General features: G+C 44.8%; 1 protein-coding gene across 7 annotated transcripts in view; it reads right to left on the reverse strand.

Moving 5' to 3' along the window:
- Positions 1-20,011, reverse strand: part of lrba (LPS-responsive vesicle trafficking, beach and anchor containing) — a 241,352-nt gene that overhangs the window by 58,267 nt on the left and 163,074 nt on the right. For all 7 annotated transcript variants that reach the window (XM_054751516.2, XM_054751519.2, XM_054751518.2 and 4 more), the window contains exons 40-46: positions 12,327-12,444; positions 12,076-12,178; positions 10,346-10,461; positions 10,143-10,255; positions 4,618-4,758; positions 3,619-3,738; positions 237-389 (exon numbers count right to left, since the gene is read on the reverse strand). In XM_054751516.2, coding sequence (XP_054607491.2) covers positions 237-389; positions 3,619-3,738; positions 4,618-4,758; positions 10,143-10,255; positions 10,346-10,461; positions 12,076-12,178; positions 12,327-12,444 — 864 coding nt within the window. The remainder of the gene's footprint in view (positions 1-236; positions 390-3,618; positions 3,739-4,617; positions 4,759-10,142; positions 10,256-10,345; positions 10,462-12,075; positions 12,179-12,326; positions 12,445-20,011) is intronic.

Genomic DNA, 20,011 nt, shown 5'->3' on the forward strand with positions numbered 1-20,011 from the left:
ACACACACACACACACACACACACTGAATAATTCTACTTTGGACTCAGCGGACAGGAGACAGCAATCTGAGCAGAGACGAGGACCTGGACAGGAATGTTGAGCACTGTTGGATCACTTTGCCAACTAAGCAACTGGAGAGTCAGGTAACAGGAAGGGCTGATACCATCAAAAAGTCACCGTCGCTCCAGATTAGTTCAACGTGAAGGAGAAAGACTTTGGCCTGAGGTGTCCCTACCTGTTGATTAATCCGTACAAAGTCCTCTGGGCTTTTGGCCCAAGGTGGAAGCTCTACATCAGACACCACGGTGTTGTCCTCCATCACACCCAGGTTGTAATTGTTGGCGTTGACGAACATCTCAGGCAGATAGAAGAACTCTGGGATGAGCTCCTGAAAAGGCACAAGCCAAAGACACAGGTTTATAGAGACCGACCACTACACAGGCGAGCTAAAGCAGGCCTCTGAACAGAAACCAGCCGCGTTCAAACTAGTGAATAACAGTTTAAAGGAGTTGTTTCCTGGCATTCTGGAAGGTTCAGGAACAAAAATGTAACTAAATTTTAGAGTTCTGGTTATAAAACAGGAACTATAGGGATGTGACCACGTAGCCCTTTTACAGCTCTAACGTTGACATTTCCTGAACAGAACACAGATTTACCTTATCTGCTCTTTAACACCACACAAGAGTAGAGAAAAACTGAGTTGTGGTTTCTCACTGTTTGGATATTTTCTGATTCCTTGTTTGAAATATAGCAGCGAAAAAAAAGAGCCCACTTCCCTTTTTCCACAACAACAGACAGGGGCAATTAGCCACATTTTTAAACTATGATGATTTTATTTAGCTGTCACAAACAACTAAACATGCTTTCAAACTGCAGGATGGTGCAGAGAAAGGAGATGTAACCTTAGATGTTTAGCCATTTGTCAGTCTTAACAAAGCAGAACACGCCACAGTGAGTATAAACATCACCGTTACTGCTGGGAGGTCTCCTAAAGCAAACAGCATCGGTGCATGGCTCAGATGTAAGGTCCAGTAGTAAGAGGAAAACAATGCACGGACATGGTTGATATTAAACTAGGGCCGTACGATCTGACGATATAAAATCATTAAGGATTATTATGGGATGACGATCTACCAAAGTTTGGAGTCCGTAAAACCGTCTATTTGCATTCCATCACCTGTCTGTGCCTTTAATTCTGGACGCATCTATGTGTTTTTCTCTCTGAGTCACGCCATTTGCTAGCCTGACACACCATGAACCAATCAGAGCAAGTTTTAATCAGCGTGTTGGTTTGTTTAGCTGGGGTGTTCCTTAGAGCTGAGGGAAATAATATAACAATGCATTTATGCGGACATAAATGATTATGAAATGTTGAAAGCACACCATAATCGACTATAGCTAGTGGCTAGCATTAGCTGTTAGCTTGCGGCACCTCTAAACAGTCCTTGCGTGTATTCTCGTGTGTCTGCTCGATCAGGAAACCTCGGAGTCTGCTCTAAACATTGCATTTGGTCAGGAAACCGCTACGGAGGGCAGCAAAGCCAAAACAGCGGGAGTGTAATTCTCTGAGTATTGGATGCAAATACAACGTGAATTTAGCTTAACCTGATAGATTTTTTTCTCTGGACAACAAATAATTACTGGTAATATTGTGGATGATTGAATATGAGCCACCTCTAGACATAATTTAAATTATTTAACATAATTTTATACAGATATATAATAATAATTAAAAGTGCCTGTGGGACATTTGAGACGTCTCTAGCTCCTACCTGTGGGAGGGGGAGACGGACAGACAGATAGAGCTTTTATCCTATTTTCTGTGAAGGGGTGTGTTGTTAAATGCATTTTACTGGTAAATAACTTCTGAAACATCAAAATAAATAATAAAAAACATGATAAAATTATGATTTTGCTAAAATTTCATCGTGTTATGATTTTTTCCCATGTCGCCCACCCCTATAATAAACCCAATAACAGATGTACATGTATGTTTCTCTTCTTTCCCCCTTTGATGAAGACCAGAACACAAAAACAACCCGCACAGCTCAAATGAAACAAAGTACTAAAGCGTAGTTATCTCATTATCAGGGTGAAAGCAACTAATTGAGTAGGTAAACAAACAAATGCTAACAGCTCCACGGCACTTCCTCACTTCTGAAATCTCGTCACTCCACAAAACATGACCTGAAACTCCGGGGTCGACCTTTTTAACGAGGCCTCCAGCTCAGCCAGGTTCACTGGCAGCAGCTTGCTGTAAATTTGAGCTCGAGGTCACTTCAAGCATGCGTGCATGTGCACACACACACACACACACACACACACACACACACACACACACACACACACACACACACACACACACACACACCTTCGTGGCTTCACTCGCCAACATTTGAGGCTGCCTAGTGTGGACCATTATGTGTGGTGGCCCCTTTGCTCCAGCCTGGTCAGAGGCCAGCCCCTCTGATCCCCAATCCTGTCCTGTCATGGGTCACTGGAAGGGGCTCTGGCCCCTGGGCTCCGAGGCTACACTTCCACTGTTGCTACCTCTACCTCCTCTCCTCTCCTGCCTCCCCCTCTGATGCCTTTGGGCTGAGTCTAAAGGTCAGAGGATTGGAGATGAGGGGGTCATTCTAGCGTCACCCAGGCTAGCGCCACATTCAGCCTGAGTGTTGTAACACATTATCACCCCTTCTTTTCCAATAGCATAAGAAAACACTGGGGCTTTTTCACCCTCTGGCAGGGCCATCAATGGTCCCAACGCTGAAGCTAAATGGCGTACTTAGCATACCTAATTGATACATCTCATCCCTAAAGCCTCTATTGATTAGAACAAGAATGTGTGCAGCCAAGTGGATAAAGTCGACGGACTTTCATTTAAAAGATACTAAAAATTCCATCTGAAGAAGGAAACTGACTGATGCGGTCCAGATTTGCTCGTTGTTTTGATCTGAAGCTGAGCTCCCACAGTTTGATCCACACTGACAGGTCTCGACTGAGGGAGCAAACGAGGGCTGTTGTTGGGCTTTCGCAATCAAGCATTGGCCAGCAACACAGTAACACAATCCATATGTTTTATCTGAGGAGCGTGGGGGGGTAGGGGGTGGTAAATGCAATCAAGCGTCAAAGCCCCCAACACCACTGCTGTTCCCCCATCCAATGACCCAGCGCCAGGAGAGCAAGCAAAAGCCGGCTCTGACAGCGAACGTCTAACTGTAGTTGTAAATGTTTTAGGAGGGCAGTTAAAGTGTGCGCTGGGCGTTCCAAGGCCTTCGGTGTGGGAATGACCCGAGCTGTTTGGGGGCAGATCCAAAAGCTCAGCTCAGTTTGGGGGCCCGATGGGCAGGAACTCAAGTCCATGCTATAGCTGGCTGAATCTGAGACAGACGGCTGAGACAGATGAGGATTAGTCTACAGCTTTGATCACAGGACCAGGAAGCTCTCATTGCAGAGGACAATGATTGGTAGTGACTGAACATTTCTTTTTGGAATCCCTTCTTTTTTCTTTCTTTGTTAGGATGATGAACAGGGATTTATTCTCTTGCATTTTAGGTGCTCTATCTGTTCCTAGCATCTCTCCACATGTATGAACACACGGAGTATGTGGACAGCACCTTAACGTCAGACGTGTCTCTCTGGCAGTTCCTCCAGGCTCTGGACAGTGAGGAGAAGGTACGGTCAGCATGGTCGAACTTCCCTCCTTGGAAGTTGAGGAAGAACGTGGTGAAAGGTTCCTGTGAATAAAACAAAGAGCATGACTCTGACCTGTTCAGGGCTGAAACTAGCAACGCTGTTCTGCATTAGCATTTCATTCATTTTCAGCAACATTTAGATGTTTCCTGAGATTAACAGGAAATACTACACCCATCATCTCTTGTAGCACTTTCCGTTTGACATCAGCGATCCCTTCTTTAATAAAAATAGCAAAACAAAAGGATGAATCCTGTAAAATTTGGGGAAATGCACACTAATCACCAGAGCCTGTTTCATTCCAAATGAATTATAATTTAACTTCTGTTGTTCTGCCTGGTCTTTAAGTGAACATTAAGAGGTGAGTGTTCCTGGTAAAGTGGCTTTAGAGTAAGCTGGCTAATGATATGTGGGGATCAATGCGTGAACTCTACTGGGAGTTTCTGAGACGGTCAGCTACTGGGACAAAACCACCAAAGAAACCCTGCATGTCAGAGAATCGTAGCAGCCTCTCTCTCCCATGAGTGCAGTAAGGAGCGATTAACGGCGTCCATTTAACAAAAGTGCTAAAAGTGAGTGTTTTATTGCAAAAATGTCCACAGAGAAGTCTCCTTTAAAATCAAAGCACACCTCAGATCCTTTTATTTAAAAAAAATTAGAGCCAGTTCTTCCATGCTGATGCATTTTTTTCATGTTACCCTGCTATAGTCAGAGCATAGTAAAAAAAACACCAGCCTGCACCTTGATACGAGTCCAGCTGTTTGGGGTGTTCAGCAGGAAAACAAAACCAACAGAACGTTCTGTATTGTGCATGGATAATTATTGGACTCCATGACATTTTGGGGATCTGTTGTGCTGCAGCACAATTAAAAACCACCACTAAAGAGTTTTTTGGTATGGTCATTTATATTCACATCACTTACGATGCGCAGTAGCCACATCAAGGTGAAGCTGGAGGTAGAGTAGTGGGTGCCGTAGTGGAACTTGGGCACCTGATCATCCTCCCAGGACTCGTATCGGTCTGAAAAGAAGGCTGCCCTCTTGGGGTTCAGAGCACCAATGGGCTGTAAGAAATTAAAAACAACAAAAGCACACTTTAAAAGATGCAAACAACTTAAAAAAAACTACAATTTTCTCTGACAAGTGAACAAACCTGAAAGAGAAAGCCAAGTGAATGCAGGGGGAGTCATTCAGGATTTTATTGTGAATAAATTAAGGAACCACTCCTTGCAGCACATCGGCTGCACGGGAAATGAAGCTGGCAACCATTGTGCAATTTCAAATGAATATTAGATGATGTTTCCCTTCAGACAGAGATCAATCCTTTCCCTCAGAGTGCTTTTTAGAGGCTGCGAAGCGGAGGCCCTGCAGCTGCAGTCTGTCAGAGAAAACTAATGTTCTCCAATGAAAGAGTGCCTACGAGGAATAGCAGCGCCAAAGCTGAGGCTTAATTTCTGCTTTTATTAATCTGTAACTAATATACCGGTCACACGTCCTATTAATGGTGAAGAAAAAATGTTTAAGATGCATTAATTTTCCATTGATCTCCCAAAAAGACCAATAACCCTGTGCTCGGCTATTTAAACACTCATTTCTACAAATCAATTTCAGGCTGGTTCAATTTTTATTAGACGTCTGCTGGATATGCCTCATACTCCCAACCCCCTGGTCACCCATCACACACACACACACACACACACACACACACACACACACACACACACACACACACACACACACACACACACACACACACACACGATCAATGGTAATGGAATGATGGCTATTTGAGGACGAGGGCCTTGTGGGATGTGGATCAATTGGATCTCTTTCATATCACCGTGCGCCCGTCCCAGCACGACTCGTCCAGGTCAGGTCTCAGATATTGATCCGTGATGCTGCTACTGTGTTGTGTGGGTTCAACGGAGCACGCATTGAGGATTTGACGAAATTCTCCTACGATGCAGCGGGCAGTTGCCTTTTTTATTTGCGTGAATATATTTTGGAGGTTATTTTGCACCCTGGTCTGTGTGTGTGTGTGTTAAACGCATTGTGCTGCCACACCGTGCAGCTCTCCCGTGACAGTGATACACTGTGAGCCTGCTCAGGGCCACTGGGGTGGTTGAGTACACACAGTGAATTATACATCACACCCATTGCTCTGATTTATAGCCCTAATAACAGTCAGCTCATTAAAAAAAGAAAAGGGAGAGGAGGCATATAAAATAAAAGAGACTGAAAGTGCCACAGTGATGGGGAGAAGGAGAATTGTGTGAGTGCATGTGGGGGGGCTGTTGGTTTGCTCTACATTGTTTACTGCTGTAAATTACTGCCGGGCTCACCGCTCTCGCCTTACAGTAGCTACAACACAGCAGCTCTGACGGCGCCGTACATCACGGCGGCGCGCTGATAAAACGCCTGCTGCTGCTGCTTCACCACTGATTGGCCTAATATGTCGCGGCACACAATGGCGGCTCTGATGAGCGCGCAGACAAATGAACCAATCTCGTAGTTTTAATTAGACAAAAGAGAAAGCGGCCGAATGGAAATGCAGCAGTGCTTCAGAGCGGTAAACATCGGAAAATTAATGCTGGATTAGTTTTAATCAGTTCTTCGTCAAGAGAGGAGGTGGAGGAATCAGCCCTGACAGGAAACGGTTTCACCTCATGCAAATACAGCCGGGAGTAAACAAGGGGCCTGAAAACCTCCATTTATTTTAAATTCAGCCCTAGTAGACTCAAACTCTTACTTAAAGCTGCCTAATATTCCAAATATTGTCTGTGGGGAAACATAGAAATATTTATTAGAGGAAATTGTTTAGTTCCACCGATAATGAAGTTGTGACGTTCCTAAACATTGACCCGAGTGGCTCGATCCTTAAGTTTTGAGTCTGTCTCCTCTAAGCAGACATTTGGGACGTTCTCCGGATTAGTTGTTTAGAAGTGCCTTTTGTCACTTCAAGGTAAGAACACTGCAGCTGCACCTTTAAAGGAGACACACTGTGACCTTTATCGTGTATATAATAGTTCTGTGGTTGACAAGCATGTTTATGAAGTTATTTGCACTAAATCCCTCTCACATAAAGCAATATCAGCAGGTTTATTCTAGACATTTTCAGGACCTTCCAGAACGAGCTGTTTAAAGGTGTTGAACACTTTTTAACCACTATATGTTCAGTGGTTTCTAGTAGGAATGAATGCCTCGTTAGTGATACTCTGGGGAATAAAATCACTGATGCACCATTTTCAGGAACCAGAAGTGAGCCACATCATGGCTGAGCTTCAGACGGCAGGTTTTGGAGTCTTATTTCCTGAAATTTGGACATCTCACCTCAAACTGGATAACAGCAACACGACTCTACTACTGACTTGCAACATTGATGTTTCATCTCCACAAACAACACAAACCTGTAGAAGCTTCCGTCGTGTGGCACAGTTGCTAAAGCTAACAGATTTATTTCTGCTAGTCGATTCCTGGACGCTAAACCAACAACAGCCTTCCCTGTTGTGAGCCAAGATGGGTGAGTCCATGCACGTTACGTGACAGTGTGACGTAGATCTGTCAGGCTTTTCAAATCCTAGAGTTTCACCGTTTATTTTCAATCAGAAGCTAATGCAGGAGATAGATGTAGGAGACTATTGTTCAGCCTGCACGATAAACTCAGAATGACCGATTATAATCAGAAATAAGTTGTAAAAAGGTTTTTGGGGGTTTCACACTTTTTAAGAAAACAAGCAGGAGCTGGCCACACCCACAAGCAGCAACTCACTTTTGCACATGAGCAGTGGTTCTATTCTAATTTCTCCATTTGTGATGTCACAAATGGAGACTTCTTGGAACAGCTAGTTTTAAGCACATAATTCCTAAAATCAAACAGTGACAAAAAACAGACGCATATTTTTTGCACAGTTGGAGTGTTTTTAGAGGCAGTAGAGGCCCACTTGGCAGCACAAAAACATGCAAAAGTTGAGTTTTCCATAATATTTCTATTTAAATATTCACGTTCCAGTTCATTCGGCAGTAATTAAGCTCACTAAAAACTTGAGTTTGCACCTAAAGCCAAAGATTTCCAGATAATACGTCCACATGTCACATCACAAACATTTTCCACTAAAGAACTAAAATGTTTCTATTTAACAAAACCACCCTTCTTAAAGAGCAAACAGCAGCTTTCTAAGAACCATCATAACTCGGATCCGCCCCTCTGACGCAGCGCCAAAGGCTCACTGACGATATGAGAATCACTCTGATTTAACGTCATAAATCACACGAGCCTCTTGAACACACTGTTTATGTCTAATGTCCTATTTAAGGAGTGAAAATGGTGTGGAGGACCTGGGGGACAAACACACGGGGCGCCTACAGCCAGATCAATACGCTATTAGCCGATCTGGCTGTGAGTAGCAGATTATAACACAACAGGTACAGAGAACGCTCAATAAATCCTCACTACAGCCGTTTGTGTGAGAATGTAAACTACACAGAAGATAAAAATCCTTTGTTTGTTGAGCTTTGGTAAAAGCTACACAACAAGAAGAATCCTCATTTAAAATGGGATCGTACTGCATAACGGACAGCCTCATAGGTGTGTGAGATAGACGGTTTAATGTCAGATCTCTACAGCACAAACAGAACGGTGTGTGTACAGGAGCACCAAGAAACAAAACCAAACATGACATCAACGTACGTGTGCTCATGGTGACTACGTTATCTCTGGGGTCGGCATGTGGTGTCAGGTTGGGGGTAAAGTTTATGATAAGAAAGTCCTGGGGGTCAAAACAGCTCTGGTAGCGAGGGACATAAATTGTGTGTGGCCTCTGTCGAGCTGGCAGTGATGACAACGTGTGGCACACACACACACACACACACACACACACACACACACACACACACACACACACACACACACACACACACACACACACACACACACACACACACACACACACACACACACACACACACGTACGTTCATGGCAGACCGGCTTCTCAATGTCACTGGTGGCTTCGCACATGACCTGTTTCTACAACAGACGACGACCAAAGTGACATATTCACCGTAGGAGGGGCGTGTGTGTGTGGGGAGGGGTGCTAACACAAACTGTGGAGAAAGAAAACTGAAACAAGATGAGAAAAGATCACAAAGCAAGGTGGGGGTGCGTGGTACCGAAAACAGATCTACAAACAAAAACACAACATGGTGCACCGGTGATTTGGTGCAGAGCAGCAAGGTGGGCGTTGATCTGAGAAGCTGCACAGCTCCGCTCGCCCTTCTCCAGACACTGCAGTCTGACACGGTCCAGCAGTCATACGCTGATAACACACACACACACACACACACACACACACACACACACACACACACACACACACACACACACACACACACACACACACACACACACACACACACACACACACACACGCGTAATAAAGATCAGCCTTCTCTACTGTCCTCTTCAACAAGAAGAAAGGAGTGACAGAGAAGCAAATGATGATGTTCTTCTTCTCCAACACTCTCCTCCTCCTTTTTATGCTTTCTGATCAGTCACGGAGTCCCCGGGGTGACGAGAGGCTCGACTGAGTTCAGAGGCTGAGCTGTCCAAACTCAGTGGCAGAGCAAAAGGAGAAGTGCAGGAAGCTGAGATGAGCTACGAAAGCTAAAAGGAAGAGCTGCTTGTTTGTGAGAGTCACATTTCCACCTCGGCAGATAAACAGAGAAAAGATTCAGCCTCCTACAGTGAGTCGATGAAGGGGAAAAAACATCAGTGAGTGAGTGAGATCAAATATGAAACTTAAAGGCAAGGTGTGCCACAGGGCGGCGTGCATCGATCAGAGCACTGTATTCTGCTGCTTTTCTGTGTTCCTGTGTACTTTCACTTGCAATTGAAGCAGCACCAAAATAGACAGATTGCAAACTGCCTTTACAACATATAAAGCTAACCATTAAAATGCACCTCTCTCAACTTCTCCCCAGTCCATTAACCAAAGCGTTTTGTTTCCATGGCTGATTCATTCAGTCGTTCTGGTTCTGGTGGCTAGACAGATGTTCAATCTTCTCACTCCAAATCTGATCCTCTGTCCTCCTGCTGCTGCGCTCTTCAACACTAGGGAGAGCATGTTCCACCTTTTAGTGTGCGTGCGTGCGTGTGTGTGTGTGTGTGTGTGTGTGTGTGTGTGCGTGCGCGTGTGTGTGTTTATTAAGGCAGACTTCATTGTTTTAGACCCAATCACTTGATGCCTGCGGCTACAGTGGAGTACTACTTCACTTCCTGGTGTTTCGTGGAAGGTCAACCTTGAAAGAATTTAATTATGTGATTTGATTCATGAGTAGAAAGTTGCAGACGCAGACCATAACGGGGTGTGAATCAGGTTTAACAGCCGACCGTGTGGATTATGTTTTAGTTGTCTCTCCTCTTTTAAAACCTTGGTTGTAGCAGCTTCTTACCTTAGAAAGGTCTCTGAAGTTGCTGGGCAGTGTGAGGTCAAGTTCTGCCGAGTCATAGTTGGTGATTATCCAGGGGAAGACCGGGTACTGGTTTAAATCATTAAAGGTTCGACCTACACAGAACAAAGGGAAAAGCAAGAGAGAAGAAAAAGAATGATCGTCACCCTTCATAGATCCGAGCCTCTTTTAGACTTTGTTCTCACCAGAGATGGTGTTCAGAAACATCAGGTACTCGAAGTTGGATATCTCTCGGCGCTGCCAGCGCTGAGTCATGTTGGATGCCTTGAAGAGCTGCTTGGGCGTGGCCAAAGAAATGCGTCTACAAGGTAAAAGAGGTGAAAACGGGACATTTAAATGTCGGGGAGCACGCGTGTGTCTGATAGTGGTGATAATGACAAACACCGAGCAACAGAGACCGTAAACGTCCTTCAGTAACAAAACACCTACTTAGTAACTAGCAGGATAAATGCTAAATAAACCAGGTCTCACACACACAAACACACGGTCCTGCAACATGATGAATGCTCTACAGCAAAAGCAAATGACCCCAAATCCGATTAATACAAAAGAAAATTAAAGAATTAATCAATGTCAATGCTGGAGATTATAGTCATTAAGACTCTCAAAAAAGTAAAAATACTCTTTTTGCAAGTAACTGTGTACTTCATCTGTAATCTTCCATGACGAACATTTAGGATTGTATATTTTTATAAACACACTTCAGATCGCATCAGCTAGTGTTCACAATCAAAAACAAAAATCTTCAGGGAAGAAGTCAGGATTTTTTATTCTGCTATAATCCCAAAATGAATGGATAGTAGAGATAGTTGTTTACATTAAAGTACATTTGTGCTGTACTGGCTGTATGAGCTGACATGTGGGTTGAGAGGTGGGCCCGCCTTATTTTTTCTCTCTCTCTCCCTCTCCCTCTCTCTCCCTCTCTCTCTCTCTCTCCCTCTCCCTCTCCCTCTCCCTCTCTCTCCCTCTCTCTCCCTCTCTCTCTCTCTCTCTCTCTCCCTCTCCCTCCCTCTCTCTCCCTCTCTCTCCCTCTCTCTCTCTCCCTCTCTCTCTCTCCCTCTCTCTCCCTCTCTCTCTCTCTCTCTCTCTCTCTCTCTTCCTCTCTCTCTCTCTCTCTCTCTCTCGCTGTGTGTGTTTGTGCACACTATCACACCGCCACTGACTTGGAGAACTCCCTTTCTCATTTTGACAAGGTTCAAACCCTAACCTCGTATAAAGACTATTCTCAAATCCTAAAAATCCCTGAACAAAGCGGCACAGAAACCGTAGCAGCAGTAAAACGATTTTGCTCTGCAGGTCGGTCTAGTCACCCTCCATAGGAGATTCAGCAGGTCTATCATTGGACAGAGCAGCTTTGTGTCCTGCCAATCACAGCACTATCAGCTTGGTGGGGGATGTTACCGCGACAAAGATGGAGGCGGCTTGTTTGAAATGGCTTTGGCAGCAACTTTGGACTATTCAGACTTGGGCTTTTCCTTGAGTGAAGAGCAGATGGAGGTAATTAGGTCCTTTATTTTGAAAAATAACATGTTTGCATCCTCTTTGTCGGCATGTTGAATCCTTGGATTCTGCCCCACGACTGAGCTCTCCCTGTCGGTCGTGGCCAGACTTTAAATTCACATATATAGGAAGGCTTGCCAGGCTAACAAAGGCCTGTAGCACTTTAAAGCCATTGTTTCTACTTTGTTTGTCTTCAGGCAGACTCTTACAGCGGTGTGAGAAAGGAGGAGGAGCGCCCTGCAGACATAAAAACTCGGGATGCTCCCATCGGATCATGCCAACAGAAATCGAGCTAAAGTGTTAGATATGAAGAAAGAGCTAAGTCACCGCTCAAGTGCACACAACACAGCAAAGAATTTTGAATCAAAGCAATAATGTCCAAATATGAGAGAAAACGTGAAAGAGCAGGTCTAACCTGGTCTGAGGAGGGCCGTAGTTCGTGCCCACCCCAACACGAGGAAGACTGTGAACCACCTTCTTCACCACGGCTGCATCTGGAAAGTTGAACATGACCGCCGCTGCAGGAAAACACAGACATGTACTGTTAGCAGGTTTTACGCAAAATAACTATTTAGAGCAGATTTGTGACCATTTCGCTATAAAAATGGTCAAATATTAACTGTTCTAAAGTCGGCTCGGCTACAGAAACCAGATAGCCCGACTCACTTCTGTTTGCCATGAATACTTCCAGAGCGGTGTTCTGCAGCAGGTAGCGTCTGGAAAAGATGGCTCGGATCTCGGTGAACAGCCATTTTCCATGAAGACCTTCTGTGTAGGCCAAGATCTGGAACACGCGAGACAAAAATTACTTTTCATATCCATTTACTACACAATAAATATATAAACAGTATTAAAAAGAACATGGAGGAGGAGGAAGGAGGGAAACAAAGGGTTGACAGCAGGTTAGGGGAGGAAATTTTTCACACGGAGACGACACGCTGGCCTCGCACAACGATTAATGTCTTATATTGATCAGCCTCAATGAAAAAGAGATTCCTTTAGCGAGAAGATGGGGACCTATTGTGCAGGAGGGACTGAAGGAAATGTCCAGTCCACTAAAAGATAATCTACTTTGACTGGGGTTTGACGTGTTGCCAGTTAAGAGGCTGTTTTATGGTAAACATCTGATTAGGAATGCTTTATGCATTTCCACAGAGGGAACAAACAGAGGATGGACAATATCATATTACAAGCTCAAAGGTGCTTGGTTTCATCTGTCCCCATGGAGACTGTGGTGGCTGTCAGGGTGACTGGTTCTGATGCCCGTCTCAGAACCCGACAGGCCCGGATGTTTAGCCCTGCCCTCGTGATTTGTGCTCGTGCTAATCCAGCATTTAGCTTTGCTCCTAGCCCACTTAGAACTGCTTTGTTAACTTGGCTTTTGTTTCACCCTCTGCTTTTACTTTCAAATGCTGACAAGAGTGCATGCAGGGATTTGAAGGTAACATATCGTCAGGGGATGGTTTAGAAGGAGCATTATTCAGAAATATTTAAATATGAGCTGCAACCCAGGCCTGGCTTTAAGTTCAGGAGCTCATTAAGCAGAGGGGGACATCAGACCAAACCAGCTGAGGACAGCTTCTCCCCTCACCGTCTCCGAGGAGTAAGACCTGTCTGCATCGCAGACTCGCTTCAAAGTCTCTGGAGTTCAATTAAATATGGATTAGTAGCTCAGAGAAGCTAGCTGAGGCTGAAGACAGCGGTGTCCTATCTTCAGGGGAAGCTAGTCACAAGGTGTTTGCCCAGGTCCTGATCCAAGAACAGCATCCTCAAGGGGGAATGTAACTTGTATACAAAGTTACTATAAATTACCCTAATATTACAAATACTTAAGACTGTTGCAGTTCATTAGCCCAAGTCAAAAACAATTTTATGAAGTAATAAAAAATGGCTACGCGGAGGAAGACGACGACAATCAACAGAATGGGGAACTACTTAGATCAGTCGTGACGAGAAAACTCTAGGCAACAACACTTTGATTCGCCTAATCAAAGGAAACATTTTTTTTTGTGATCTTTGGAAAAGCCAACCTAGACAGCATCTAAAAGGGTTTTCTTCAAGGACTTCTGCTCTGGTCCAAAAGGCTTCTTCAGTTCCAACTAAAGGTGAGCTTCAGCTTCAGAAGTTTTGTTGAGACATTCACGTTGAAAGGGTTGATTTTAAGCCCCAATTATAAAGCCTTTGTTGGCAATAACCATCCATTCATCCATTTTCAGCCGCTTATCCGGAGTCAGGTCGCAGGGGCAGCAGCCTAAGCCGAGAGACATAGACTTCCCTCTCCCCAGCCACTTGGACCAGCTCCTCCAGCTGAGAGACGGTCCCTCCAGCGGGTCCTGGGTCTTTCTTTAGGTCTCCTCCTGGTTGAACATACCCAGAAAACCTCACCGGGAAGGCGTCCAGGAAGCATACTAACAAGATGCCCGAGCCACCTCAACTGGCTCCTCTCGATGTGGAGGAGCAGCAGGTCTAATCTGGGCCCCTCCCAGACGACCGAGCTTCTCACCCTACCTCTAAGGGAGAGCCCAGCCACTCTGTGGAGAAAACTTATTTCAGCCGCTTGTATCTGCGATCTCGTTCTTTCGGTCATTACCCAAAGCTCATGACCATAGGTGAGGGTAGGAACGTAGATCGACCGGTAAATCGAGATCTTTGCCTTCTGACTCAGCTCTCTCTTCACCACGACAGATCGGCACAACACCCGCATCACTGCAGATGCAGCACCAATCCGCCTATCGATCTCAGGCTCCATCTTTCCCTCACTCATGAACAAGACCCCGAGATACTTAAACTCCTCCACTTGAAGCGGGACCTCGTCCCTCACCCGGAGGAGGGGTTCTACCCTTTTCCGACTCAAAACCATGGTCTCGGATTACCAATAACGCTTAAAACCAATAGAAATACAAAGACACGCACTGAAGACATTCTTTGCAAACAAGATTTTGGAGCCCTCGGGGTTAAAGATTTCATAACATTCACTTGATGTTTATGAAACCCAATTTCAGCTTCCCAGCAACAAATGGGAGCTAAAATACGACTGGTTAGAATTTAATTGGGATTTTAATTACTATATGCATTACCAGCCCATTCAGATTGTGCAACTCCTCTCAGATGGCTGAAAGAGACGACAGGCTTGAGAATATGACCACGTAAAAATCTTTCCTGCTCAATGAAAATGAAATATTGGGGGGAAAAATTAATTGAAGAAAGAAAAAGATAGAATTCTTAAAATTTGCAGTCTGGTTATTTCTGTTGTCAGGAGATGAGTGACAGCATGGCCTGTAATTGATATAGCATTTTCTAGGGTTCTAACACACACACACACACACACACACACACACACACACACACACACACACACACACACACACACACACACACACACACACACACACACACACACACACACACACACACACACACAGATAAGCTACACTGTAGCCACTGCTGCTCTGGTGGACCAGCCAGTCCCTCCAGCCACCACCAGCAGGCCATGTGGGTTAGGTGGGAGCAGTCTGATGGTCCCTAGGGTTGGTCTGGGTATAGATGGTAGGAAACAAACAGCAAAAAGAAACCCATTTGTGTTTATTACCTTGTAAATCAGATTTGTCCTAATGTAATCCTTCTTGAATGAAACTTCACAGTGTTGCATTTATTAAAGCAGATTATTTCGATGGATTGGAGGAAAGTTTTTATTCATTCAGCGGTTATTCTTTCATTTGAATCACAGGCCCTAATTCTGCCTCCTTAAACTCTTGTATTCTGTTGACATGAACAGACAATAATATGAGCAATTAGGAGCATTTACTGGCAAGAATCTGGTGATATGATATACGTATATTTCACAGTACAAGGATACGATACCATATATTGTGACACTCAGATGCTTCCAGAGTGTTAACGCAATATCTCGTTTTGTCAGAACAAAGGCGGTAAAAACTGCTGCCACCTAGCAGTCGGGAGTTTGCGTTACACCACAACATAAATTCGGTACATGTTTGCATGGAAGTTCTCAATAAAATTCAATACACTGCTTTTAAATATCGATTCAGTATTAAAGATGAAATATTATGATGTTTCAGTGTATTGATGGTACTGATGTGTACCTACATCCCCACACGTTGATAAAACTATTTACAGTCTGAGATGTTCAAGGAGACCGTTTAATAAAGTTTGATAGAGATTTAGGTAAACTCCAGGAAGAAGCTCAGTAAACTGGGGAAGGTTCCATGTTTAAAAAACCCAACCCTGTCCTCAGGTGTGGCGTGAGTGAATGGAGTATTAAGGTTGGTTTATGCTTGACGCGTCCACGAGGTCCGCACGGCTCCGCGCGGCAAAATTGCGTCATTTTAACAACCACGCCCCTCCACCGCACCTCCGCACGGAGGCGCGGTGGAGGGGCGCGGAGGCCCAAAATTTCCGCACCCCGCACCTAGGAAAATCTCTAACCACGCGGACAGTCAGACGCGGAAAAACTGGCAAGAACTAGTATGGCAGAGGTTCGTAAATACAGACATTTGTATGATTCAGCTCTCAGAGATCACCGTGATCAACATGTTGTTAATAATTCTTGGAGAGAAATAGCTCGCACTGTCGGAAAAGACGAGGACGCTGTTAAAAATGCTGGAATGCCATGTTGTAAACAGTCATTTCTACTTCTACTATGGTGTAGTGTTGGATGCATGCCGTAGAGCTCCATGCTGCCCCCTACAGTTTGGGAGAATATTGGCTCACCGCAGAGACAAGTCGCATGAACCATAAACGCTGCGAGTTGTGAAGCGCGTTCCATCTGCGAGCCGCATCACCGCGCGGAAAGTTAATGCGTCAAGCATAAACCCATCTTGACCTTTCACCTCCAACAGGGAGTGGCTGACTTATTTCATTGCTGGGACGAAAGCACTGGATGTTAAGAAGACACCCGGCCAGCGCTGACCTGATGAAGCTGCTGTCTCCGATTCCTCAGAGAGACGTGACAGCAGTGGAAGCAGCCAGACATCATCTTTTTCTCCACATCCATGAATCTCCTGCATCGCTGTAGATAGCACTCGGCGAGATCGCCATCCCTATCAGCAGAGCCCTTTCCATTGCAGATGAAAAAGCTGAGCGGGTGACAACGAGCGTGACAAACTATCCATCCCATAATGCTTTTAGCTGTTCTGACCACGTCTGGACAAATGACAACAGTGTGGAGGTTGTTGTCTGAGCTGGAATTATGGCTGACCCAGCTTTCCTCTGTGATGTACTGTAATGGAGCGACTGGAGCGGTTGGATTCAGACAGAAAACATCGCCAGTGCAGCAGAGGAGGTGGCGGTCCGCCCTTCTAGCATCACATCTGGAATTGGGATGAAATGTCTCTCAGGAGGAACGTCAAATTAATAAGAAGCTTCAGCATGAATCAAGTACAAAGTTTTATTGATTGTTTACGTTTTGTTTTGTGAAACTGCATCTAAGGAATCAAACCGTCCACGCTCTGGGTCAGTTTCCAAGCGTCACGCGGGAGAACACAGCCAAGCGGAAAACAAAGGAACAAATCTGGATTCTCCCTCTCGGGTTCTCCCTCCTCCTCTCAACCTGTTTGTGCGCCGGGCTGCGGCTCATTTCTGAAGCCCGGTCGTTTGTCTCTGTCAAACGCCCAAAAGATGCAGAATGAAGAGGGACGTGTGAAGAGGGACCGGGTGACCGTGGCTACGATGTGTAACCACATACACGTTCAGAAACTGTCAACGCCGAATCTCACCGTCTGTCGGTGCCAGAGAACCCTCTCCATCAACCCCCCCCCCAAAAAATCTCCCCCCATCCGAGTGGGACCCCCTTTGTAAACCAGGTAAAGTCACGTGGAGAAAACGCCGCGACTCAGATTACATTTAATTGAAACCAAACTGAGGAAGAGTAAAAAGGGTGCGACTATCAGGACCCTGCTGTAAGATAGATGAGGCTCTCAGCTGGGCCAGCCGAGTGTGTGTGTGTGTTTGGGCTGATAAGAACATCGAGATGAAAAGAAGAGAGGCAGTGCCAGATACCAATGATGCTTATTTGTCATAAATAATGAAAAAGAAACGCAGAAAATTCCTCTTGAACAGAGTTTGATGAATGGCATACGCATATTTTCTGTTTTATGTGCGGCGCATCCTCCGAGGAGGAGGGGGAGAATAAAATTGGTGATTGAAGTTCAATTTGTTGCCCGTTATTAAGGATTTCCGCATGGCTGCCTCAGTTAAAGGATAATGGATGAGGGATTTATTATTACCTTTTGGTCAAATGAAGTAGTGTGGGAGATAAGGTGATGAAATTAATGAGCGGGAGGAAGAGAGGTGATCCATCAGCATCAGAATAGACAAGGGGCACGCAGTATTAGAACTTTATAGAACTCGCTGAAAGAAAACGGAAATAAAAACTTTGTCACCATGTAGAGCTAGCTGCTCTTTTATTCTCATAAAAAACTAATCCACCGTCCGCTCACACACGTGCAACATGGAATTACTTGTTCATGCAAACAACGCTTTTATTCAGATGAATCAAGATTCTGGCTAACAGACTACAACGTTTTTTTCCAGATTAATTAGTAAAACTTGATTTGCAGGAACATCAACGCCGTGCAGAATGATGCCATTTATCACTCGACTGACCACAGAATCAAGCAATCAGCAATAAAACTTTAATCTATAAATTATAACTCCTAAGACTCCTCTGATCTTCTTCATCCCCCCTTTTACCTCTCTCTCTCTTCCTTACACCCCCACCTTACTCTCTTCTACACCGTTAGCGGGGGCTTGTCATCCCACCATCAGTAAACGAGTTCATCGCACTAATGAGCAAGCACAGGACCCTCGACACACTAACAAGGGTCTGTTGGCTGCCTGCGCCTCTGGACCAATCAGGACCCTCATCACCACTGACACAAAGCCTCCGCATGCCCTCTGGAGCCAATTAAGATGGATTTTACTTTTGAGATTGAGTGATAGAATTAAAAAAAGCACGGAGGAAAGGAGGAGGATGAACTGAGAGAACTGTTGGAGGACTTTTACATTTTTATGGCTGGTAGGGAAGAGGCGCATGTTCCAGACATTGTTTTGGTTGTTTCTGGGAAGATAAATAAATAAATAAAGATTCCTTCTCATCATAAGAAGCTGGAGGCATTTGACCCGAAGACAGAAAAGTCACATGACTGCTTTCACACTTCAGTGGATGGTGGAGAGCTTTTGTCTCAGCACCAGGATTATCTTTGCCTACCCATGTGCTCCATGACTGTTCAGACAAGAGGAAGATGGAGAATTAATATTTATAGACAGTGAAATTAATCCAGATTATAGAAATAATTCTCAAACAACTAAATGTGATTTCCTTGTTTGCTTCTGGAGACGCTGCTTCATTGTTTTAAACCTCAAAGTGATGAAAAGGTGCAAGCATGCTGCAGCACAGCTGATCTTAACCTGCAGATGATTAACAGGCTTCTGCAGAGCTCGATGATCTGCTGAACAACCACTGAATCGAGTGAATAAAACTACTAAAACAAGCTAGATGGAAACACGCAGGACCAGGATTGGGCACCCCTAGCCCATCTCACACTGGAAGCATCAGCCACTGCTCCAATATAGGATCTATTATTGTCTGTGGGGATGATTCAAACCAGCTGCAATGTGGGAATTTTTAGGCACATCCCAGAAGCGACACGCCGCGCCCCTAAAGATACGATCGGGTTCTATTTTTGCTGTGAGCTGCTTCTGGGACACATCCATTTCTGCATTTAAAGGGCTAGAAAGGAAATCCCACACGTTTTCAGTGTAAAATCCCTGGTAACTTTCAAAATAAAAGTACATGTAGCAGTACTACATGCAATTCCATGTAGCTTACGTGTGACCTAACAGCATTTCCATGGCTTGAATTCTGGCAGTGGAGAGGAACAACATCATATACGACATCAGTGATAATCGCTAGCCCGGCCTGCCAGACTCCTCCTCTGTTTAAGTCTACACAGAGAAAGGGTCTGCCAACTCTCCTATTCCAATAACCCCGCCCCCTGAGAATTCTAACCGAGCCAATCAGTGCTGAGTAGCGTACTCACACACCACAACACCGAGTTTGTCAAACATGGCGACTAAAGCGGAGTTCGCTGCGGCTCTGTCCGCTGTTCTAAATGACATGAATGTCTTTAAAACCACAACAAGCAGAAGCGCTAAAAGCATTTCTGCTAAAATAAAAGATGTTTGCGCCGTTGCCAGACGCCATTTTTGACCACAGCTAACAAACTACAGCTTCGCATGGTACACTCGGCATTTCTGTCTTTTTTCTGATTGGTTATTTTTGAGCTGCCTAGTCCCGCCCCTCATGTGCCTCTCTGCCTGTGAGTAACCAG

The sequence above is a fragment of the Nothobranchius furzeri genome, chromosome 7 (assembly GCF_043380555.1).
Source record: "Nothobranchius furzeri strain GRZ-AD chromosome 7, NfurGRZ-RIMD1, whole genome shotgun sequence".
Lineage (NCBI taxonomy): Eukaryota > Metazoa > Chordata > Actinopteri > Cyprinodontiformes > Nothobranchiidae > Nothobranchius > Nothobranchius furzeri.